Source organism: Haemaphysalis longicornis, unplaced genomic scaffold (assembly GCF_048455015.1).
Source record: "Haemaphysalis longicornis isolate Haplotype H1 unplaced genomic scaffold, Haemaphysalis longicornis Haplotype H1 scaffold_3, whole genome shotgun sequence".
Taxonomy (NCBI): Eukaryota; Metazoa; Arthropoda; class Arachnida; order Ixodida; family Ixodidae; genus Haemaphysalis; species Haemaphysalis longicornis.
The window spans coordinates 25,514,219-25,539,480 of record NW_027526335.1 but is presented as its reverse complement, the minus strand read 5'-3'; the positions used below and the strand labels follow the sequence as shown (position 1 = coordinate 25,539,480).

General features: G+C 53.1%; 1 protein-coding gene across 3 annotated transcripts in view; it reads right to left on the bottom strand.

Moving 5' to 3' along the window:
• The window catches only part of LOC144174167 (uncharacterized), a 239,773-nt gene that overhangs the window by 22,506 nt on the left and 192,005 nt on the right, over positions 1-25,262 (bottom strand). For all 3 annotated transcript variants that reach the window (XM_077702674.1, XM_077702672.1, XM_077702673.1), the window contains exon 10: positions 1,160-1,211. In XM_077702674.1, coding sequence (XP_077558800.1) covers positions 1,160-1,211 — 52 coding nt within the window. The remainder of the gene's footprint in view (positions 1-1,159; positions 1,212-25,262) is intronic.

Sequence of the window (25,262 nt, the reverse complement as noted above, 5' to 3'; positions counted from 1 at the left end):
AGGTGCAGTTTACGAGCTGTGTGCTTTACTGCTTCAAGCCTGGCTAGTTAAAGAGGCACCACAAAGTCCTTCCTCCGCGCGCTAATTAGCCGGCCTGCATCCTCCGATGACACGACGGCCTTGTAAGCGACGGTCGGAGCGGGGGAGGGCGCACCCAACAAATGCCCACAGCCAGCCTACTATCCGGCGATTAGCACTCCCACTGGCCGCTAACGAGGCCCCACTAAACCGATTCGACCGCACCCCACCGGGCATGTACCTTCCTTTTTCCCCTCTTTGCTTCCTCAACAGTGTCGCTGTTTTCCCCTCCTTTTCAGTTCCGGCGAGCGGAAACGAGCCGTTGTCTCCCTGTTCAAGGAGAGCAGCGGGACATCGCTGCTGGGAGAGACGCGCGCAAACACGTGTCGCTAATGCGCGGCGGGTTAATGACTGCGCATTACTCATTCAGCGGGAGCAGCAGAGCGAACGCCGCAGACAACGGCACCAGCGCCGGCTGCAGCGAGTGCGAACTCGTTAAACGCGATGTGAAACGAAACGGCGGAAACGAATTTGGAGTGCCCTCGAAACACGCGGGTAAGTGTTTCGAGCCAAATTTCGGCATGCACGTCTCCCTTGAAGCTCCTAAAGGATCACAATACGATACGCCTGAACACAACTTTACATTTGTTTGTACGTCCGTACGTCCATGCACACGTCGAGAAGATGATACATGCTTCTCGTGAATCCATCACGTTCAATTCCTTCCAACTTATTTTGCCACGCTTATGTCTTTTTCCTCGACGACTAGAGAGAGTAAGGCGCACACCTGTGCCCACCTAAGCCCGACGCACGTGTTAAGCCCCACATTTCATACCCGACAGCAAGTTGCTGTCTAACGTAGCAGACCGACGATTCTCAAAACGGGTATACACCACGGACTCGCTGTCGCTTATGCAAAAGCGGCCTCCAACAGGGGAGTGGGGAGACGACGATGTAGTTAATGCCTGACAAATTCTTCTTTGACTCGAATTTCGAAAATTCTCTTTTCGACGTCTCTGGGCAACCGAAACATTTCTTTTTTCGGTCTGCTCCAACGTTAATCGGTTTTAACCTTCGCAACAGGTCACAGGAACCAATCGGCGGACGACGAAATAACTGCGATGCTCTTGGGGACGCTCACCTGATCATCGTCGCTATCGCTCATCTCCAGGTCATCCTGAAGACTGCTGCCCCTGTTCGAAAAAGAGACAGAGAAAACGAATTAATCCAGGCACCGTTCTTATGCAAACTAGATCTGAACAAATGAACACGGCAAAGCAGTTCCAGCGAACAAATACTGCCGGCGAAGAAGGAACAATTTTATGTCGAAATATTCCCCCGCTACAGTAGGATTTTCACAAACATAGCCATGTTGCAGAAGAATAGCCCTGCCCATCCGGGCACTAAATTAGGATTTAATTAATAAGCGTCGGTGTTTAGCTTGATTGCTTGTAGACCATACTTTGAATTCGATTTCTATGTTAGAACTGCACAGTTCTTTTTCTTCGCAATAACGCAATTCTGGCTCAATACATCTGTCCCTCGCAATTAGGATTTAATTAATAAGCGTCGGTGTTTAGCTTGATTGCTTGTAGACCATACTTTGAATTCGATTTCTATGTTAGAACTGCACAGTTCTTTTTCTTCGCAATAACGCAATTCTGGCTCAATACATCTGTCCCTCGCATTTTCACGCACGCAGTGGACGGAACAAACACTTCAATACGGGGCTACGTTATGCCTAGAATTGCATAATAACGTGTTACGAACTTGTCAATGTGTTAAACACATTAGTTACAGCACCACACACCTTTACATAACAATTTCCCGCGCAAATTAGCATCATATAACGCTTTCGAAACAGCGCGTCGAATACGCCGAAGTGTTACTTGTTGAGGGGGGGGGGGGGGACGGCACACGGACTGTAGCTTCGGAGATTAGATTGCGTTTAACTACGACATTCGAAATCTCAATGGGCCGATCAACGGAGCAGGTTTATTGTTTCAGAGATCAGATCACGTTAACAACGAGATTCGGAATCCCATTGGTTTTTGTAGAAGACTGCACTTGACCCGTTTCGGCAGCACAACCTCTTAGTCGCACCAGAGTCCTTCGATGCTTTTGAAAAGCATTGAAGGACTCTGGTCGCACCTAAAAGAGCCACGCCGTGTCTTGTCAAGCAGCATCCCACCAGGGTGCGACTGACACTACCACGCAATACCGCTACTACGTAGCCATCCGCGTCGCAACGGCGGTCGAATAACGATCCGCACGCCGATTCCTAATTGGCACGCCCCGCGTTGGTTCGCTCGGGGCAAAGTGAGGATGACGTCGGACGCCGACGAGCGCACAAGCAAGAGCAACGAGACGGTTCAGCCGCTCGCACACCCTGTCGCACGATGCGAGACCGTAGCGAAAGGGGGACACGTCAGCCGCGCCGCCAGCCAAGCGTGCCGCGAAACTTGCCCGCATTAATTACTTCCAATTAACGCGCGCGACAGGCCATCCGCCGTGGCGGTATGCGCGCACTAACTAGTCCGAGGAAAGGAAGGAAACGCTATTAGAGAAGGCAAGGAAATAAGAAAAAAGGAAAAGGCGATTCTGCTCTCCTATACATGCGCCGGCCGCGGATTGATTTACGCGATTACGTCCTTCTCCCTTCCACCCGCCCGCCCCACTGATTCAGACAGCCAGGCTGGTATATCTCCGCCGAGCTATGCACCGTCCTCTGTATGCAATTCGCTACTCCCTCGTTCGTCGATTCGCCCATGTTTACTTCGCGGCTGTTTTTCTGCTCCTGTTGTAGTAATGGAGAGTCTATATATAAGAACATAAACACACACACACACAATCGAAGCGGGGCAAATAATGCCCACGAGCGCCTGAGCAGCGTTGCGACGCACGCGGTCAGCGCTGTTTGATCAGCCGCGAGCGCTGGTCTGTTTCCTCGTCGAGCGCGAGGTCACGGGGACGCACGCCTTCTGCACACACACTCCCTCCGCGAAGCAAAGCGGCATCGCCACAGCCGCCAAGTCCACTTTTGCTTCGCGCTCCTTTGAAAAAAGCCGCTGCGTGCCGCGGTCGCGAACGAGGGGCGAACATCGCAAAAACGTGCGCGCGGGCACAAACTTCACGAAGTCGCCAGTGTTTTCTTCCCCGGTCGTACAAGGTCTCACGCGAATACGCGTTCGTGCGTAAAGTATCGAATCTCAGTACACAAGCGGGGGAAAAAAAAGCGGCTCAGTTTAGACAAAGGGACTAAACGCGCGAAATACCAGTTTTGTCTCCTGCATTATCTATCAGCGCCAATTACAAACCAAATAAAAAAAAAACTGGCCGCGTATCTGCTCCTTTCGTTGCAAATGTCGACGCAAGACGATAGTCGACTGGCGCCCCTGGCAAGTAAATGCAACCCTTCTCTTTCCCGCTCACCTTTCATGCTGTTCCTCACCCGTCTCGCGTTCCCTCAAAGATAACACGCCAGAGGTTTGCTCAGTCAATTTAAATTTACCGCGTTCCACTGCTCCAAGTCGGGTGCCTCGATGCCAGCGCTGCCGTACGGCGGAGACGCGCGTGAATCGAGGCACCCGACTAAAACGTTTATAAACCGCGTTGCACCACTCCACCAGCGTTCCGGAATGTCTGGTGGAACATTTCGTTGCTGTTGCCGTTTTTCGAATTCCGCCAGGTGGCGCGGGCAACAGCAGGCGACGGTTTTCTGCAGTTGATGTAGTATTTTATTTGCTATGGCAAAAACCAAGCACTCGTAATTTTTTAATAAAGGAACTCTGCAAATATTCTCACGTATTGATTTTCTGCCTTATATTTGCGTAATGTCTTGTTCTTGTTTAGCAATGTTGACGAGTATAAACATTACAACCACGTTTAGACGTTCAGATTTGGCTGTGAGTATATAAGACTATTGCGCAGCATGTGTTCAGTTCGGCCGGCTGAATCGAGTGACAGACGGACAGCCAGACAGACCAAAATTTTCCCGTTCAAGTAGCCCAAGAAAGACTATCTATCGTCTTTAATAACCAAATGGACAGCCACGTAAGGCATCTTAATTCAGTCTGTTACTGTCAAGGGGCGAAAGCTCCAAATAGCCAGACCACGCACACTGCATGCGCTTGAGCCCTTTTCCCGACCGGTGGTTAAGGGCGTACGCAGTACAGGAGATGGCCAAACGAGCAACGAAGCATTGCTCGGATAAAAGCGGGAGAGCCTGTCTCGTCCACGTTGGGGCGAACAGTCGAGACGGGGAAGAAAGTGTACGAAATTAATAACCACGCTTCGTTCGGCCACGAAAGTTCTGACCTCGCATATTGGGCGGGTTGTTCCTCGTTTGCCCACCCCGTCCTTCGGCGCCGCAGCCGCGCTCGGCCAAGCGTGGCCGACGCACGACTGAACAAAGCCAGGCGCAGTCAGGACAAACTAATTGACGCCGGCCTCGGCTGCCTCGAAAAAAAAAAAAAAAGAACTCGTGCAAGCGATTCATCACCGGTGGTCGGCCCCGGTGGGACCCCAAGTCCACTCGGCGACAACGCAGGTCCACGCTATCACCTCCTCTTCCTCCGTGTTTTCCCCACTGGGTGACGCTTTCGCCAGGACGGGCGCGGGTTGCTTTCCAGCCGATAGCAGCCATTCCCTGACGGAGTCGAAGGGGAGGTTCCCGTTTGAACCCATTCCCATTTCACCCTTCCCGCTTGTTCCGTCCCGTTTCAACCCGGCGCAAAACGACCTTCCCGTTTCGCCCTTTCCCACTTGGCCCGTTCCCGTTTGAACCCATTCCCATTTCAACCTTCCCGTTTGTTCTTTCCCATTTCAACCCGGGGCGAAAGAACCTTCCCGTTTCGTATTTTCCTCTGTAGCCCGTTCCCGGAATAACGCACCCACTTTATGAAACGTTATAAAAACATTTTCATATTGTTTTTCATTTATTTCCGTTTGTTCACAGCCGCTGCGATAGCATACTCAGTACATCCAGAGTCCTCGACTGCTTTTCGATTGATTTGATTGATTGAAGGGTTTTAACGCGCCGACGCAACGCAGGCGATGAGGCGCGCCGTAGTGGAGGGCTCCGGATTAATTTTGACCACCTGGGGATCTTTAACGTGCGCCGAAATCTCGTACACACGGGCGTTTTTGCTTTTCGCCTCCATCAGAAAAGCGGCCGCCGCGGCCGGGAATCGAACCCGCCACCTCGTGCTCAGCAGCGCAACGCCTTAGCCACTGAGCCACCGCGGCGGGGCCTCGACTGCTTTTCAAACCTGGGCTTCACTTTTTGAATCTAGAGACGACGACATTTGGTTACAATTCGTCATACCAATTAACAAATCTGTTAAATTAGCAAAACCTAACAAACAAATTCACAATTAACAAATTAATAAACAAATCTTTTAAATTATAAAACAAATCTTTTAAATTAACAAACCAAAAAATGATAAAATCAAAAAGACCAGAAAGGCGCCGCAGAAGTGACAAATAAAAAATCGCAAAAACACCCTCACTTTGAAAGAAATCGCATTTGGCGCACTAACACATTTAATCGTTATAATAGCGCTAGTGTACAGCAATTCGAAAAGAAACAGATGAAAACTATAAAAGATAAAAAGATGTATAAAAATAAAGTAACCCTATGTATCTTGATACATATGCCACATCTGGCTATAAAAAATCGCAGTCATGAGAAGCGGCGAAAATTATAAAGTTAGCTTTGCGTTTTATTGATTCTGTTTATTCTCTTCACTCTAGCGTACTCAATATGCATAATAAGGCAAACTTTCAGAAACTTAAGCAGCGCAGGGTCGTCTCTAGCCTAAATTTTCTTTATTACAGAAACTTAAAATTGCCGCGAGAATACTACCTCTAAGGGCCTTTCAGGCGTTCGGCGCGAAGACATCAAGTAAGACCTCCAATCAGCTGAATTACTATTTGAAAGTTCTTTTTGTTTCCTCCTGCAATTTATTACTGGAATAAGTTAACTGAACGAACAGTGAACTCAGCATCGTTAGAAGAATTTTCCCCACGTATTGTAAATATGTGTTCTGGTTGAATCGCCGTATTTTAAAATTGGAATACATTACGAATGCATATTCTTGTTTTTTCGGACCCCTTTGCGTCTATTACATATTTATGTCTTTTATTTATTTGTGTGGGGCGTTTTTAAACGACGCCAACCAATACTGATGTGTTTTTATGTTCACCCCTGCATGAGCACGACCAGGCCGTAAAGTATCGGTAAATAAAAAAAAAAATCTGCCCATTACTCACGTAGGAAAGGCACTTTGATCCATAAATCTCTCGAACCCGAAGACAAAGCTACGCTCCAAACAATGAGCATAAGAGCGGCTGATAAATAAATTTCAGCCGCACGTACGGACTCCAACTGCATAAAAATCCAATTCGTGCATTGCTCGAGATATTGGGTATCTTTCTAGTACACTTTCGCAGCTACAAATATTTTGTCAAGAGGGCAGTATCGGCCTAAGACATTCGTAAACATTTATCGGCCAGAAATATCAGTCGATTCCGGAAAAATTGCTGCATACGTGTTTTTAGTGCATGGCCCATCAATTGCTTGTAAGCGCATTTTGGGGGACAGTTTCGAAGACGGTAACGCATATTTTCAGAAATTCAAATGCGTTGCAACGATGCGGGTTCAAATGAGAAGGGTGTTTTGGGAGCGGGTTGTAACGGGAAGGGCGTTTTGGGAACGGGCTGAAACAGGAAGCGCCCAAACGGGAAGGTCGTTCCGGGAACGGGCGCACACGGCACGGGTCAAGCGGGAAGGGCGTTTCGGGAATGGGTTCAAACGGGAAGGGGTCAAACGGGAATGGGTTCTTTCGGGCTACACCCAGTCGAAGTGGCCACCATCTTTGGGCTATTCTAGTTTAGCACTTTGTTAGCCGTATCTGCTTTGTCGGAATCAGTGCCGTCTTCGAAGGGAAACTCACGATATGATCCCACTCCCAACGACCGCGTACCAGCGGCACTGCGCATCGACACGCACACAAGAAGCATGGCTTCGGTCGGCAGATGAAAGGGAAAAGGAAAGCGCGGCAAAGGTCTGGCATGCCACTGCTCGTGAAATAGAGAGAAGCCCGCGTAATTAGGCGCTCGCCATGTCGTCCTAGCTCGCTCGCTTGACCCAAGTATATGGAACACCAAGACGGCTGTTGCGAGGTAGGCCAGACTGCGGACCGGTGACGATGAAAGAGACGTTTATTCTTTGCTACATCCGAACGAAGGAGGCCTCAGGCCTTCCGTCGTCCGGACGAGCGTTCCGTGGACAGCCGTTCTTTACCGCTGCCCAAAGACACGTGTTCCTATTTTACCGACCGGACACAAAGCCGGCGGTCTAAATCACTTGCTTCTGTTCGGCCTTGGCTCCCCTCCCAATGTCTTTCCGACGCGACAGGGATGCGCAGGCGCGCCGGAGTTCAGAGGTGCCCCCGGAGTCCCGCACGCAACACGGCGTCCCGGGATAACGCTGTTGTTCGCGGCGTACCCCAGAGGCTTCGAAAGCCAAGCGGTTTATATAGTCATAAGCGTTCGAAACTCGTGAAACACTGGCGCTTGTCATACATTTTGCCGTTGTTTAGCGCAAAGAAAACTATAGGTACATTTGAGGAAAAATATACGTAATTAACCGGCAGCACCCGCGTTCCTTTAGTTAAGGACGCCCGTTGGGTTGGTTTTTACGATAGTAAACGCAAAATGTGGCAGTGCAACGCCGGCACGTGCGGAGACAAAAGCACAAAGAGAACAGAAGTGCCGCTGGCGTAGTTTCAGGCAGGGGGCGCGCGAGCACTGCGAAGGCGGGAAATTTGAATTGCATGGGGCGGTAGCAGTAAGCGGATAACGGCGAATCGCTGCTCTGCACTTCTGACAGCTTTCACATTGAGTGGAACGGCTTTAATTTTTTAAGCAGCGCCCGCTCGGGCGCTGTTCAAATTCACTCGAGGATGCTTCAAAGCCTCAGCGGTTCACTGAGCGGTAGTGTTCGGGCGTCGTCGAAAACTTCCCTGTCCCGTTCCGGACGTTGTGCGGTAGGCGGCGCGTCCCGTACTGGGCGGTTCGAAGGTCCAGGAGGTACGGCACGCAGTGCATGCTGGGATAGGTAGTGTGTTCCGCCCGAAGTGGGGCCCACTACGTATTCCAGAACGGGGCAGGAAGTTCTCGAAAATGCGCTGACAACACTGCCGCTCGATACGACCTGCAAGCACGCTCGAGTGGGAAGCCCAAGTGGGCGCCGCTATTCCACGGCCCGTCCTCGTCGTGCAGCACAACCAACAGGGGCCGCCAAGCATCTGGCAGGGGACACGCATCGCATTGGTCTCGGCTGCGTGGCTCGCCAAGGCCGCGGCGATACGCAATGCGCCGAGAAAAAGACGCGCCCCGCAGTTTCCACATCAGCCGGCCGGAATGCGAGGAGAGCGGCTCAAGGCTTCGCTCTACGTGTCCACAAATATGTCCGCATTAGTGTACAGGTAGGGGGCCGAAGCTTTTCAGGCCCGTCTCGCGTTCGGACCATCTACGGAACCGGACGACGCGCTTTCATGCCCCTTGGGCTGGCTCTCGCCGCCCTAATCGCTGGCAGGCGCGAGCAGGTCCACAAAGCATGCCTAGTTCAAGAACCACGAGCATGCGGAACTGTAACCTCAATTTCTCCGCAACAGCAGGCGCTTCTGCAAACGCCGATTGACAAGCTACGCGCGCACTTGAAGTACTAAACGAAGTGCGGCTTCAGAAACATCGCACTCACTGGTGCAAATTCCTCGCGAGGCCGCAAAGCGATAGAACATGCAGCGCTCTCGCAACAGGCCGCAGTAGCAAGACTGTCCCGTTTTTGTTGCTACGCGGCACATAGCCTTGGTGCGGGACCATCAATCGGAAAACAAATTCGCTGGCACCGAAGTAAAAGTACAAATAAATCGCCATGCAACGGCCTTGTCTAATTGTAATCTCCTCACGGAGATACGCCTGTGGGCGTCATACGGTCTTGCATATCGAGTGGGTCATCGGGCGTTGCGACCTCTACGGAGGCACGTCAAGGTCGTAAAGATAGCGAAGGCGGCACGTCCGCGCATGCGCAACTAAGCTCGGGCAACGACTCGCCCGCAGTGACGTCACGCAGAACGGAGACCCCCTGCGAGAGCAACGGCGAGTATCGACCTTTCCAGATGATGGCCGCTGCGTCCCTCTCAAAACAATGCCCGCCGCCAGAGAATGCTGCTCTGCGCGCAAAATTGAGCGCCGCACGTTTACCCCGAGGGCACGACTCATCGCTTCTCGTAGTGGCGGCCGCTCGATTATGTTCGGCGGCATCGCCGCGTGATTTGTGCAGTGCACCGGGTTTGAGTTTTGCCGAACCTGGATTATGTTCGGCGGCATCGCCGCGTGATTTGTGCAGTGCACCGGGTTTGAGTTTTGACGAACCGTCGGCCCGCCGACACATACGGAGCGACAATAAAACTCGTAATCTTGCGTGTCGAAAACAGTGATTAAGAGACAAAGCGCAGTAGAGGGTTCCCGATAACACCTTGGGGGGCGTCTTGCATAATTAAACGTCGTGAACACGGCAGTTCTTATTTGAAAACAGTGATTAAGCGACGAAGCGCAGTAGAGGTATCCCGATAACAGCTCGGGAGGCTTCTTGCACAAACCAAACGTCGTGAGCACGGGAGTTATTATTTGACGAACGCAGCGTCAATGCAACTGTTATGACCTGCTCCCTGCCATGACATTCCCGTTATGACGTCCATCGCTCGGACATGCGCACACGATCGAGTTAGCGCGCTGAACAACAATACCGGTGTCGTGACAGACGGCAGTGATGCTACGCTTTAAAAACACCGCACTGGCGTCACCAACTCCCGTTTGGCGACGCAACAACCAACGTTGATACTTGCGTCATTGGAATGGCGTTTTCAAGACAGCAGTGCGCAGCGGCAGCATTTACGGGCGCTCGTAGAGCGTACAGTGGCGGCAACGCCTATGAGCTCAGCCAGTTTGTAGAGCTCAGTCAGTTTGTAGAGTACCAAATCGAAAGGGGGGAAGACAAGGACTAAGCTAGGAGCACCCACCGTCCGCCTAACGACGGCAGCGTCTGACTGCAATCGGCCACCAGAAAGTAAACAGCCTCCTGTATCAGCACCCCGGTCCCGCAGCTGCGACAAGGTTCTACGCCGCAGCCGGTTTCACGTCGACCGCTTAGCGATGTAAGTGTTGCTTACAGCTTGCAAGAGGCCCGCCACCTGATGCGACACACACTCGCCTCAACGAGGAACACGACGCGGGGGCACGCGTTTGCGTGCAGGCGGTCGCGTGCATCGCGCACGAACCACCGACCGAACTCGTCGTCGCTTTTCAGCGCGCAACCGCGGAGAACACTTCACAAAACCCGAGTCTCGCAAGAGGAGGCCCACCGAGCAAAGGGGAGCGGCGCGCGTGGCGTTTGATACGGCCCCTTGTGCGCGTCGCACGCGCAACATCTGTCGGCCGCCGCCGCCCCGGTGACGCAAGCGGGCCTCCCTCGCCTCGTGCCGTCAATGCCCTTGTTAGGCACCCAATGTCGTTCCGACTATTAACACAGCTGACGAGAAGGTGCGCCGCTCGGGCGTTGAATAAATGCGCACCGTTTCAACTTTCGAAACTTCCGCGGTTCTTCTGCACGTCGACGCAGAAACATCAGTTACCAATCGCCGCGTCCAAGGGGAACAACTGACACGCTGGCCAGGGCCATCGGTCTAACGCTTCCCTTCAACGACTCGTCGCGTCCAGGGTGCTACGTGAGGTGAAGAGCGGCCAGTGCTTTTATATGTGCACGCTAAATAAAAGTTACTCGGTGAAGGTTAACCTGCAAATCACGCCTAACAAGGTGGCCACGCGTAGTTTCAGCCACTAGTGCAATTCAGTTACGGAAAAGAGGAAGAAAAAAAAAAGAAGACGACGGATTGGTTTATTGAAATTTTACTCTCGGACCACTGGTCTTCCTGTCTTAAGGAATGAAAGGAGGGAAATGAAAGCTAATCACTGGAGCACTTGTCTTAATTGTGACCATTGCTAAATAATCGCAGCACAAGAGTCACCGACGGCGCTGTCATACCAGTCGTGCTGGATTTTCTTTAGTTCTTTTTTTTTTTTTGAAAATGGCGCAATTAGGAGGCAGAGCGGGAAGCAGACAGGGGGCAAAAGCAGGTGTGCGATTTAGTTGGAACCAGGTAAAACGATGACGTACACAGTAGTGCTGTTACGGTGACGCGAAACTAAACATTTTCGCGGAAAACAGATGCGCCGAATGCGCACATAGCGCGACGGCACATATGGGCTCACTCTGAATGTCGTACGGGTTGGGAGACAGCAACACGGCGCATCCCTAGACCACGGCCGCTCGATGAAAAGGCCACCGCCAACATTGTTAAACTTAAGCCCAGAGGCACATAGACTCGCACAAACGGCGACTGGCACAAGCGGCTAGGGGGAGTTTTCCTTGATTCGGGAGCTAGGAAGCACTTCGGCACGCTTGGTCTGCAAGGAAGCGAATCAGGGGGAGGCGATGTCCCAAGAACGGCCAGGCAGATGGGGGTAGCGGCGGGGCAAAAAGTTAGGCCCCCTGGCAAGAAGACCCGATCTCTGCGAGCAGCTCGCTTTGAGGCGGGTAAACAACGCGAAGCGCGGCACCCGCACAGCAGCGGCGGCGGCGGCCACCAGCCAGGGGTGCCACGCCGCGCGCGCGACGAAAATAACGGAACTGTAAAGGGTTTCGCAGCCTCCCCCCCTCTCCGCAGTGGCTGCGGACCCCGGGTGCTGGTAGCGGGAGGGGGGAGCGCGGAAAGCGACAAGACCGAGAGAGGGGAGCAACGGAGAGCCTTGAGGTGGTTTGGGGCTGAAAAGAGAAGAAGGGTTGGGTTCGAGATCGCGCGCTTCAGTTGGCTCCCGCGAGGCGAAGGAAGGGGGCACGCAACTCGGCCCTTCTTTCTTTGCTTTCTCGGCGTTTGAGGCCACGGCGCACGCCACACCAAGCGAGGCGGCGCCGTGGCACGCTAGCGTCGTCCCCGGCTGAACAGACGCCAAAGCAGCGGGTGGTCGCGCTCCCTGTGTGCGTCGCCGCCGAGCGCGCACGCACGCACTGCGCCAGGAAAGAGCTCTCAATAAATAAGGGCGAGTTCCCGCTTCCATTAGGCGAGTTTGTCGCCCTGTTGACGCAACGCGACCCCATCACGGGAGGCCATAACGTACACGGAGAAGGAAAGACGATGCCCCAACATCAGTGACTGTTAGAAATGAGAACGCGAAGGCGTGGTCTTGTCCCCCTAGGGGCGATGCACTGAGGGAAGGTTCCACGGAAAGCATCGTCTCGGAGGACTCTCAGAGAATGGCCTATCTGTTTACCTTTAATCATAGACGCAACGAACAAGTGTCCCGAGGAGACGTTTCTTCCTCCCTAACACGCTGATTTCCTTACAGATGTGGGCCGCTGCACAGAAGCGCGCGCAGCCGGCACCACGTGAACAGAGTTTGGATTTGGGCTAGTCGCTATCGGTGATCCATGGCTTCATGTAGAGCAAAACACGGACAAGCACAGAAATACTCCCTGAGCTTGCCCGCGTTTGGCACTACACAATGTTATGGACCAAATGACACACTCTTGGGTCAAACACATCGGATGACCACCTCAAAGCAAGAAAGACGGATGACTTCCCATCAAGAGGAAAGTCTCCCGCGACACCCAGTATTCCTGGCACTAGGCGGCATACACCCAAGGCCACAATGGCTCCACCAAGATTGTCGACCTTACCGAAAACAAACGTTCTTAAAAAGCTGCCGTCGTTTCCCTCGTGCCAGCATGCGGGTTTGTCTGGGTTAGTTCAACATACGCAACTTCACACCCCGACGTCGAAGAGTCCATAACCGACCAAAGCGGACCTGCAGACTCAAATGCGACTAACGGTGGCCTGTTGTATGCGCCGTTTCAGGATAGAGCACACGAAAGCTGCACCATACAGTAAAAACAGGGACGCCGACCCACAGGCGAAACGACTTCTTCGCGCGATCGGCGCCGAAAAGGTAACGTTCTTCTTCCCCGCCCCGCGAAAACAAGCTTCCCGAAAGCACACACGGAACACCGCGCTCCTTGGAAGGAGGGGACGGCCCGCAGCCAGCGCGGCGGTCAAGGTCGGAAAGAGAAGTGGTAGTAGCGGTGGTGAGCACTTCTTTTCCTCGACGGGGAGCGTAGGCCAACAAAGCGGGCACGGCGCCAGCAGAGGAGCGGCTCGGCGGCCACTTGCGCTTTCCGCCGCCGCCGCCGCCGAGTCCATGACCCACACAGGCAGCTCTTCCGCCGCCGCTTTTCCCTTCGGAAGCTCCGAAGCGAGGTAACGAAACAGACGGTTCCCGCTTCCAGGCCGCGGTCCAGGCCCCGGCGCAACTGTTGCAATGACACGGGGGTTACACAGCGCCGGGGAACGTGACGAGGGAGGTTGTCAAATAACACCAACACTTGCAGATTGAGTCGAAATCCTGAATACGTGACTCGGTACGTGAGCACCTCTGGAGCCGCGGGGACAATTTGGGGAGAGCAAGCTCTTAACCAATGTAGAGTCCCTGGGAGCTTCGGAAGCACCATCGGCTCGAACAATTTATGTTGAAAGAACAAACCACGGAACGACGCCGCAGGCAACCTTTTGAGGTGCTGGGCCGAGTTGCACGAGGCCGACACGGCGGGGGGGCCGGACGGAAGATCGGGAAGGAAAGGGAGGGGTGCTTTGCAGGCAGAGAAAATTTCGTGAATTTAAGTTCAGCGACAATAATCCGGCCAGGTGTGAAGATGGGGGACAATGAAAACTGGAAGCGATCAATTGTCGGTTCTTGTCTCCCGTACGTCTCACCGCATTTGAGGTGAAAACTGGCACGTCGGCGGCTCTCGGATGCGAAGTGACAGAGTTGGGGGCTCTGACGACGTGCTGGGGGCAGTATTATGCGGCCCCCAGGTTGCCGACCATGCCACAGACGACGGAGTTCGAACGCACAGGCACCGAACTCCTTGGAAAGGGCGCACGAAACAGTTGCGGTGAAACGCGCGAGTCCGATGACGATGAAGGCGACCATTGGGGGAAACTCTTGATGGAGGCTCCGGAACGCCTCCTTTGAGACTTCAAGCCGTGAAGAAGCGGTGTGTAAAAGTGGTCCACAATTACAGAAAGAAAAACCAGGGTCAGGGCAAACTACAGCCTTCCTGATTTCGCAGCAGACAAACAGGCAAGTGCAGGCTAAATTTGGATGAAACAGCGACTCGGTGCTTCTCCACACGGCCTGGCACGTGGGCACGAACTGTATGCCGAAAGTTTGCTCCGATACGTTTACTTCCACGACTTTCTGCACTGCACTGACATTTTACGTAAGTAAATCCTCGATGTAACAAAGCTGCTTTACTCGAAATCTCGCTCAATTCGACGTGTTTCGTGGTCTCCGCTGAAACAAACTGATTGAGAATCGCCTCCCCTTCTAAAAAAATGGCCGCGTATCTGCTCGTTTCGTTGCGACTGTCGATGAAAGACGATAGTCGACTGGCGCCCCTGCCAAGTAAATGCCTCCCTTCTCTCTTCCGCTCACCTCTCATGCTGTTCCTCCTACGATAACACGCTAGAGGTTTGCTCAAGTCAATTTAAATTTACCGCGTTCCACTGCTCCAAGTCGGATGCCTCGATGCCAGCGCTGCCGTAAGCAAGAGACGCGCGTGAATCGAGGCACCCTACTACAAGGTTTGTAGAAACACGTTGCCCTACTCCACGAACGTTCCAAGCGGAACGTGGAACCTTTCGTTCCTGTTGCCGTTTGATTTCTTAAATGCCGCACGGAGCTATAGTAGCGCGGGAAGCAGTAGGATTGACAGCTTTCTGCAGTATTTCATTTGCTATCGCAAAAACTAAGCATCCATGAAGTTTTTGATAAAGGAACTCTGTAAATACCACTTACGTATTGATTTTCTGCCTTATATTTTCGTAATGCCTTGTTCCTGTTCAACAATGCTGACAAGTATGAACATTGACACTGGACTTAGACGTATAGATTTGACTGTGGGTATATAAACCTATTGCGCAACCTGTTTCACTTTGGCCGGGTGGCTGCATCGACGGACGGACGGACAGACCAAAATTTCTGCGTTTAAGTAGCCCAAGAAAGTCTTAAAAAAAACAACAAAAAACACGCTTACAATTAATGAAGATAGCGCGCCCGCAAAGCGACCGCCTTCGGGAAGGTCCGAAGGGTGAGGAGGACGGGCTCAAGCGGTCGCCGCAAAAAGCCGGCCCGATAGCGGGTACCGCTCGCGACCTGCTCTTCCGCGTCCGGGAATAATGTTCCGGTCGATAGCAGATGGGGAGGGGCCGTAAAAAGGAACCAAATACCACCCGCCACTCGATGCGCTTACCTCGAGAGTGATTCCCCGCAGCATTCTCGACGCCGCGCATCTCCCGAGTTGACGGCAGCGCCGCTAAACAACGACCGCAAAACGAACGAGTTCCCCGCGCGATACACCTCCGTTACTTACGACAATGCCTCTCACCAGTGAGAACCGCCACTACAGGAGGTTGCGGATTTAACCCCCCGCTCGTCGTTAAGGTGCAACGGAATTTCGCTGAGCGCGGCGGGCGCTACAAGGGAGTTCGCCTACTCGGGTGCGTGATCGCACCGTGAGCCTCGCTGCGCGGAAGTGGTGCCGGGTCGGACGCGGCCGCCCAAGCCCGCGCGCATCTCGCTCGCCGCCGCCGCCTGGGGCCTCGCGGGTCAGCCTGGAGGAGACCGCGGTTCTTCGCTCGGCGGGACCATTACTCATCGCCGCGCTCCGAGCAACCGCGCCCCACAAAGCGCTCGTAAATAAAGATCGCCTCTCTTCAAATCCCACGCGGGCGAAAGGAGGGATATCGAAATCCGGCGCGCCCAGGGGCCGAGGCCACACGGCGCAAACCGAGAGCGACCTTTGTCTGCGCAACCACCAATTGGAACAAGATCTGAAGTACAGGAGATCGTCCACAGTTGATAATGCCAGCGACAAAGATGACTGCTTAGGTTTTCGTCCCTTTAATAGGCCGCATCGCGCCCTCCAAAGCCGCGGTGATCGATCACGACGCGAGTTCTACCGCGTCGCTCGCTTTTGTCGGTCGCATTGCAGGAGTACACGGACGTCAAGAGGGGTCGCCCTTTAGTGCTTCACCAATCAGATTAATTCCGAACCCGAGAGGTCAAAAATTCATGAGGTCAAAGCCAAAGTGCACTGTCCACGAAACTTCACATTCCTAACTGCACGAAAAAAAAAAAAAAACCGGCTTTGTCTCCTTACACTCCAGAAGCCCTTACAATTGTAATGACAGTCACTGACTATGGGACCTCTTTCTGCATATCTTGCATATGTGTATGTGCTACATGTGTACTTCGCCCAAACAAACCTGTTCTGATTTCTGACACGTTCAGGCGCCAAACGTCGCCGCCTTGGAATTATTATTTTCGGCGCCGGGTAAAAATAATTTCGTCAGGAATTCTTTACGTGTTCTCGACAACATAAAACACCGACGTACATACATGCACAGTGAAAGCACATGGGCGAAAATTTTCAGTCGCCGGTCCCTTCAGTGCTCCGAGAAGCGGAAGCCCGAGCTATGCTTGCGCGGTACCTCGCATCGTACCGAAACACAACACGCCGAATTTCCACTCTCCCGAAGAAAAGCAGCGACCTGTGCGAGTATCTAACTTTCCCGCGGTGTCGCAGACTCTCCGATGAAGCGAAGCCATACAGTTCAGATGCGGGAACGCGGCGCACAAGCGTCAGGCAAAAACGACGGAAGGTCAAGGAAACAGGAAACGTGAGGCTCAGCTGGAGGCGGACCAGCGCCGACTTGGCGCCCGGCGCTCGCCGAGAAAGAGGGAGAGAAATCCATCACGGAGACAGCGCGCGGCGCCCTTGATGGCCACGTGCTACTGCGCACGTCGAGGCGCGACAGAAAACGGCGGCGGCGAATGCGCCATCAGGGGTGAGAGCTGAATCAGATTTTGGAGCAGCGAAATATCTATTTTGGAGCAGAAGAACCTTGATTTGGAGCAGAAGAGCGACATTTATTATGTCACCTTAAGAGCCTAAAAAATCAAATTTTTGGCAACTCACGGGGGGAAAGTGCACTTTTTAATCGGTTTTGAACGTACATAACACTGAAACAGCCTTTCAATAGTTTTTCTACCAGAGTATCACAAGGTACGAACTGCACTACCTTTTTATTGGCCATTTTTTAAATTCTTAGGCTCTATCATTGATAATATCGAATTGCAAAACTAAGCAATCGTAAGGCATTTTTATTTTCATATGAATGCCGAAATTATTATTTTTGTAATCCCAGATTCGTCTTTACGCACAAGCGTAGAGCCACGGCCAAACCTGAGCAAAGCGAGGTCACAGTCGTCGCACCCCACCAGCCCTCCCATTTCAATCCCCAAGTGTGCATGCATGTTCACTACGATCGCAATCTGAGTAACGTTGGTATGTTTAGTCACCTCTCTTTTGGCAATAAATTTGACTTCAGAAAAATGAACCATTATTACTAGCATGAAATAATAGCCCGTCCCGGTATCGAACACTGCTTGAACATTTTGCGGCGATGTAGCCTGCGCCGCCACTTCTGCAGCGTCAATGGTCCCATTACCGTCGCTCGCAAGTCCATTGGGAAAGGCAGCAATAACTTAGAGTTTTATAACACCGCAATGAGTCCGAAATTTCACTTCAAGCACGTACCGGCCTCACACTCAAGGCCGAAACACGGCGAATTCGCGGGCGCCATGTTGTTTTTGAGGAGCTCCCGTCTTTTGAGTCGCACCCCTTCCCGCAACCGATCAAACGACTAAATGCAGACCCAGCCACCTCCATAACTAAAACCAAGGTAGAAATCGGCGAAGAGCACTCTGCCTGAACCACAAAGAACTGCTTCGCCCGGCGGCCATGTTTTCAAATCTTCACCACACCAAAATGGCGGCGCCCAGTAGTGTCGTTGCGTTGATACGGCGCTCGAAAAATTGCCGTTTTTCCACCAACTTGCACAAGCGGTTTGACGCCTCAGCACACAAAGGCATTTTTCCTACAGGACTTGGCAGTGGCTTTTGATGGGAGAATTTCAAAAACCCACAGAATATAACATGTGCAACCCGACATTGTGACTTTCGAAAAAACTACCTGGGGGCAATTTTTTTCCGCACAGGAACTGATGGGAGCATTAAAATCCTTGGCCCTCAGACGGTTTTGGAGCAGTTTGGCGCAATTTTTGCAATTTCCAAGCTTTTGGAGCAGCCTGGCGCAGGAAAACAAATTGGTATCAAATCTGCGCAATATGCGCAGCTGTCTCACCCCTGCGCCATGAAACGGTTTCATCTCGAAATCACCACTGCTTCTGGTCCCATTTTGTCACAATGCCCTTTGTAAGTGATGGAGGAGGAGGAGGAGGAGGTGATGCACAACGAAACGCAGGGGTGGAAACTAGAGAGCGCCGTTGTTGTTTCTCCGCCCGGCGCGAACCACGCGGAGAGCGCGTCACGGACACGACAGCGTGGGGTTTGGTCCTACGAGTGCTATCGCATTCAAAAGAGCGAAACCCGGCACTGCGAGTCCGCTACGCCAAATTTTTCGAAGCAGCTAAGCCACCAGCCAGCGTTCTGGTTGGTGGCTTCCCAATCCCGTCTTTGCGTTTAACACCTGTGCTACACGGGCGTCGGAAACGACGTTTGAGTCGAATGTCCTTCGAAATTTCAAATGCCATTCGAATTGGAAGGAGTACGGCCGATCTACACGACAATTATCAGCGGCAGCTGAAAGCATAGAGGAGGAAAGTTGCCGTCCCGTCATGTTTTCGTGTCGCCACTTTTGCCCAGTTTCATCTCGTAACTTGACCAAATAAAAGAAAATTTTAATGCCATGCACATTGGTACACGCCACACCTATACATCTGAGGCTGCGTTCCAACTCGCGGACAGCTTGGTAGACAGGTTACGAAGCAGTCTAATTAGACGTTAGAGGGAGTAGAATTGGAACGGCGCAGCGGTCACCAACGCAGACAACTTTGTAGCAGACATGTTGAGAAACGCAAGCCGCAGGTTTCGTAATTTTAAAAACTAAACAAAAGCATCTTCACCGCTAGTAAATTATACTAAATATTTCAATAAATTGGTTGATTTGTCACAACACTGGCACACAAGAAGGTGGCGCTGGCGTCACTTAGTAGTTTGGACAGGCAGGTAGTCAGCATCTTTCCTGACTTCCATGATGTCTCTTCCAAGCCTTCGTTGACTGCTTCGTTCGAATTGGAACGGGGCTTAACATGACGGACTGTCCGCAAAGACGGCAACGAAGCCGTCTAAAGGGGAAATTGGAACGCACCCTAAGGTTTTCCGATGCACCACCACAGGGAGGCTCAAGGGTTGAGCTGCGCGCGGCTGCCACCCCGGTGCAAAACTACACGCTTGAGTCACGGACACAAAGGAGGCAACATTGGTAGCAACGCGCCCGAGTCGCCCGCATCTGGGATGAGGGAAAGCCGACACCGCTTGCCGCGCGGGGACGTCGTCGCCGAGCTCATCGGCGACAGATGCCGACAGGCGCCCTGATCGGCCTTTCCGACGACCAGACACCGTCTTGCATCGACCGACTGACACAGCGTCGGGTGACAGCGGCCAAGGCTCGCAGGAGAGCGCTTCTTGCATTCTCCGGAGATGGCCGCCACGGGGGCTCGGAACAATGCGATGCCGCTGTCAATAAACAACGCCGCCACGATGACGGCGGCTCTTTTTTTGTTTTTGTTTTTTTTTTCCACGACGAACGGAACGCAGATTTGGTTTTGACCCTGCTTCGAGGATTACTTTTTTTTTTTTTTTGAGTAGAAGACGGGACCCCCCCAACCATCCCCCCCCACTGCCCCAATCTGCGCCAGCTAGAACAGAAGAGCAGAATAAAGACGAAGCCTAGCTTCTTCCGTACGGCATCGTACATATATAACACGCGCGTTATAACGATGCCAAACCCGACGAAACCAGCCACTCGTATATTTCGATTCGGCAGGGGACGCGTGGAGGAGGAACGCGCATCGCCCGGTTCGAAGTCGTCAGGGGCCGTCGCTTCTACGAACCACTGGCCGAGCAGGAAAGGCTAATCCTACAACAAGGCAGGCCAGATATTCTCTTCGGGGCCCGTTTGATTATTCCCACTGCGCGATAAAATACGGCGGCATAAATCTGCTCGGGGCACTAAAGTGCTAGTCTGCGCACAGCAGACCTACGCTACGTCGCGAAGCTGAAGCAGAGGTAAGATGAAGAAAATACCTAATGATTTGCGCAGACAAGAAAAGAGTACGGTGTCAGAAAATGGAGATTGGCTTCGTTTTCAGACAGTGCTGGCTAGGCTCGCAGCAGTCGGCGTCAGCATTGTGGGAAAGCTAGGATGCGGTCAGCGTACGCGAGAGGCGACAGAAGCCGGCTCACAACAACGGGTCGCGCACCGCTAACAAGTTCAAAAGAGATACAAAAGCACTCTATCCCTTCTGTGCTAAAGCTTAAAAAAAAAAAAACGTAGAAGCGATAAACAAATCTGGATAGAAGTGGTAACCGAGAGCAATGAACTATACAAAGTTCGGCTTTGTTTTTTCCCCCATTCAAGCTGTTTTTGTTTCAGAGCCGACGACAGGCCAAATCGATTGCTTCCGCCGCAGCTCTATTTGCAAGAAAAAGAGAAGAGAAAGGGGGACGTTTCGCATCCACGCACCCCATTATCTACTGCGACCGTAAATCGCTAGAATACAGTAGAGGTTCGCATTCACTAGAGCACAATTACTACGAGTAAGTTACGTACAGCGCCTTCCCTCTGGCAGGCCTTTCTTTGCGCAACGCTGCTGTCATTCGGGAATTAAGCAAACCTCGAGCTCTTTCAGCTTCGCTTTGAAGGCAACGTTTTTTTTTTTTTTTTGCGCCTTCTCGAAAACCAAACGCTGCTTGCTACAGTATGGACTTGCTAGATTTTCAACGCCGTAATCTGCCTGATCCGCTGTCCGCGAACAGAATTTTGGGATTTTTTTTTTTAAAGTCTGGAGCTATTGCTGCACCTTCCATGATGGTACAGGTAGCAGTAGCTGTAAAATACATTTTATTCGGCCGAAACCACAAGCCGCGCATGTCGACCGCCGGTTTGAAACAAATTTGGCTGCTATCCTCAAAACAAAACGAAAGAGCAACACTGAACGCTAACCACTGCAAGTATAAAGCAGTGAGCGCAAAAGCCATCTATATGGACAAGAAGCACGCAGGGCTTGCACGCCTTCGGGGAGGGAAAGGAACGGTATTTGCATAGACTGCACGCAACACGTCCGTTGGTAGCGACCCTTCCTCGTCGCCTTACGCCAGCATCGGCGCACGCTCCTTTCTCCTCACGGTGATCGGGTTTCAACAGAATACACAACATTCACGCCCTAGACCACCGCACGCAAGGGCATCAAAACTATTAGTCCCGGTGGATCGTCGTTTCCGCGCCAGCGGCAGTAGGGACACCGCGCGGTTCGAAGGCGGGAAACACGCTCGACACGGGTTTCCAGCCGGTAAGCAACGGCGGCCGACGGAAGCAGACACCTGCCATTGATCTCTGAAGAGCGCTTCAATGACGCTAAATGAACCAGCGGCCTCGGTCTTCCTATAATAAGCAGCGCTACGTGTCGTTGCGCCGGGAAACGGGCGACGCGGCGGACACCCAAGAGTGGCTCGTTCGTTGCACGCGCAATCGGTTCGTTCTCCAAGGTGACCGAGGGGCGGAGGCATGGTCTGCAAGACCAGTGCGACGTGTGGTTAGACCGGAAGAAGGGTCACGCGCGACCCAACACGTGTACCGGGCATTGGTGAAATGTGACCAGCTGCGGACTACCACTGCCCTTTCGCTGTCGACGCACGAACGACGACGCCAGAATGTGCAGAGCACTGAACCTCTTTTAGGCAACGCTGTAAGAATTCCAGCAGAATTAGGCGCAATTTGTTACTTTCAATTGAGGCAACCTAATTCTAGGCCAGACAGACAGAAGCCGAGCAACGCTTGTGCGAGAGCGCCACTTCCCTTTCTCATGTCACCTAAGCAACGCTTCGCTATTTATTTCTTCTCCGTACAATACCGCTGTAAACCGGGACGGAACACCGCGCACGTATTCTCGCGCGGGACCCTCTTCGCATTCGGCCCACTCGCACTTTGATTTCGTCTTTACTCGGGCCATGTATTTGAAGCCACGCATCGCTCCACGAGGGGTGAAGAGAAAACTTGTTTTCAATGTCCGGCAGGAAACGAACGCCCCTGTTGAGGAAACTCCCTGCGCACCCGCAGTGGTGAAACTTCGCATTCTTGCAAATTACTCTTTGTGGCCAACGATGCCCCAACCTGTTCCTGAAAACGTATTTTAGAACAAAAGCAACGCCTGTTTACACCAAATGAGTGCCCCCTCGCTCAATTATGGGCGAAATGTGTAGGAAGTGTTCTCCCTCAAACCGGCGCAAAATGAACGCCGCTTTCGAGCTACATTAGTGACCTTTCGAACATCTTTGGCGGCCAAACGCGGTGCGACCCCCCTTAAAATGGCTCCACCTCCTTCCGAACCTGGCGAGCTTTACCATGTCGCACCCGCCCCGTAACCTGCCGAAGACCTCCTGTTGGCTCGTCACAGAGGCCACAGCTCGGTCCCGCTCCTGGAGCCAAAACAGGACTCCCTGAATATTAAGCACAACCAGGGCACTACCCGGGCTGCGGCCCGCTGCCTCGCCCGCCGCAGCGGTACGACACCGCCCCGGGAATAGGATGTTTTGTTTTGCTTCGCTTTTAGAACGCGCACGGTCGCCACCAAGGGCACGAATGCTGCGCAAACGTAGGCCTCCGTCGCCAACCAGCGCTAGAAAACGGAGCAAACAGCGAACAGGGGCGGAAGGAACACGGGTCACCGCACGAACTGCCCCGCAAGCTGATAACCTCCATCTCCTGCGCAAGAAAATGATTCCGGTGCGCGACCTTGTCTCGGGGAGGCGACGTTACAGAGACGGCAAATCCATCGGCCGCAACCGAGCGTGTCAGCACAAAAGCAGAGGGGACACGCGCGCCGCCAGCCGAATATATTGATAGCATGCAAATAACGTCCAGGGGGGGCCCGAAAGGAAGATACTCGATGCGCGGACGAATGGCTTCAAGGTCTTCCCCCAAAAGGTTCCCAGGGGAAGGCGGTAGCGAGCTTCCGCGCGCAGGGTCAGCTGTGCTTCTAACGGTGTCCAACACACTTTTGTAATGGACGTAATTGGGTCAGGCAGTTGCAGCGACTGAAGCGCAGCGTGATTAACGGAGCGAGGATTCTGCGCGGCGTACCCGTCACGCGCGCAAAAGAGAAAAGGGCCAAGGGACAGGCTTTCCAGGCGTGTGACGAGACGGGCGAGTGACAACGTTACACGTCACGTCGCTGACGTGGCCAACGGCCGCGGCCTTACAATGAACGAGCTTGTACTCGCTGGAGAGAAACGACTGGCCTGCGACGATAATGCTTCAAAAAGTTGCCTTTATGTGTCACACCCAGTATCCGTGCGCACGCTGACACTTTGACACAGCTGGAAGATGACAGTTAAAAATACGTCCCGCCTTTATTTTTATTTTTTTGAAGAAAAAAAAAAGAACAGGAACTTGCAGGGTACTATCATTCAAAGGAAATGGTTATGAGGCTTTAAAATCATTTGTAAAGACGTAAACTAAGACAGAGTAGCGCACTTTAGTAAGCAGTCCGTTGCGCAGTTTTCTCGCTTAATACGTTCTGTGCCGCACTTGGACATGTCTGTAACCATCCTTTGCGACCAACGGAATGAGCCCAGGGATTTAAATTACGTCAAAAATGCATGCCATTAGCACCAATATTCCCCGAGAGCCACGTACTCAGTGTGCAGTGTTCGGGTTTCCCCATCCAGTACACAATGTTCTGTAGGAGCGTTGCTGCTTCTCAAGAAGACGACTCGTGTTAGATTTACGGCAGTAGACATTTTCACGGCGAGACATCTGCAAAACGCAGCTATAGTCGGCGTGTAAGCTAGACAGCGGGCCTTGCAGTTAGTTTTCTGTTTGCGTCGTACAGTAAACAACATTTAGCGGCCACCCTGCGGCGAACAATTACGTGGCGTGACGCCATCGCCAGGCGTTCGTGACGTCACAGCCCTCTCTCACTACGGCCTTTCGTTCTCTAGGTGGCGTTGCGCATTCCCGTTGCAGGGCGGCCTACCAGCCCTCTCCCAGCGAGTTGCGCGAGCACTCACATGCTTCTCGGGCGCTGCTGAACATCGTGGGGGCCCAGCAGAGGCTGCTTGTCTCCACCGCCGCCGCCTCGTCGACCGTGACGCGCGGTCGAAGCCGCGCACGACAGCGCTCCGCCTTTCGCCAGCGCACCGCGTCACGTCACAACGGCGACAACACTGGCACAGGGCACCACGCGAAGGAACGGCACACGACGACCACGAGCACGATCCCGGAGCGTAATCCAGAGAGTGGCAACAACGCGGGCGAACAAAATCTCATCGACGACGACTCGGTGGGAGCAGCGGCTGAGGAGCGCCGCCCGTCCGTCGCACGGCCGACCCGCGCCACGCTGCTGCCGCCGCCGCCGCCGAGACGTATTCCTCCTCCTCGACGATTTATTTTTCTTTCGCCGCCACCGCCGCGGAACAGCTGCTCCGCCGTTGGGACCCGGAGGAGCGACACGGAGGAAGCCCGCACAAACGCGGGGCAAAGGCACTCCACAACGCCGGCGGCGGACCGAGGATTCCGCAAGCGCCGAGGGAGCGCGCGCGTGCCACGACCGGACGTGACGTCGCCGCCAACGGCGCCACCTCACCGCTTCCGGCGCGCATTCCGACAGCCGCGCGCCCTCCCCCCCACGCAGCTCCTCCCGAATCAAAACAAGGCCCGCCAAACAAACGGCGCCGGAATGCCGGCCGCTGGTCAACTCCTCGTCCTCCGTTCGGGCAGAGGGAAAGGATTAGTCACACACGCGACGCCTAGCCCCGGCAAAATTTCGCTGGCTGAACACCGAGTGACGCAAGACGGGAACGGAACGGTTGGGCCCACGGAGCAAGGTTGGGACACACATTGCACGCGCGTCAAATAAAGCAACCGTGGGGTCGAACCAAGGACACCTCTTGCGAGAAAAAAAATAGTAAAAAAGTTT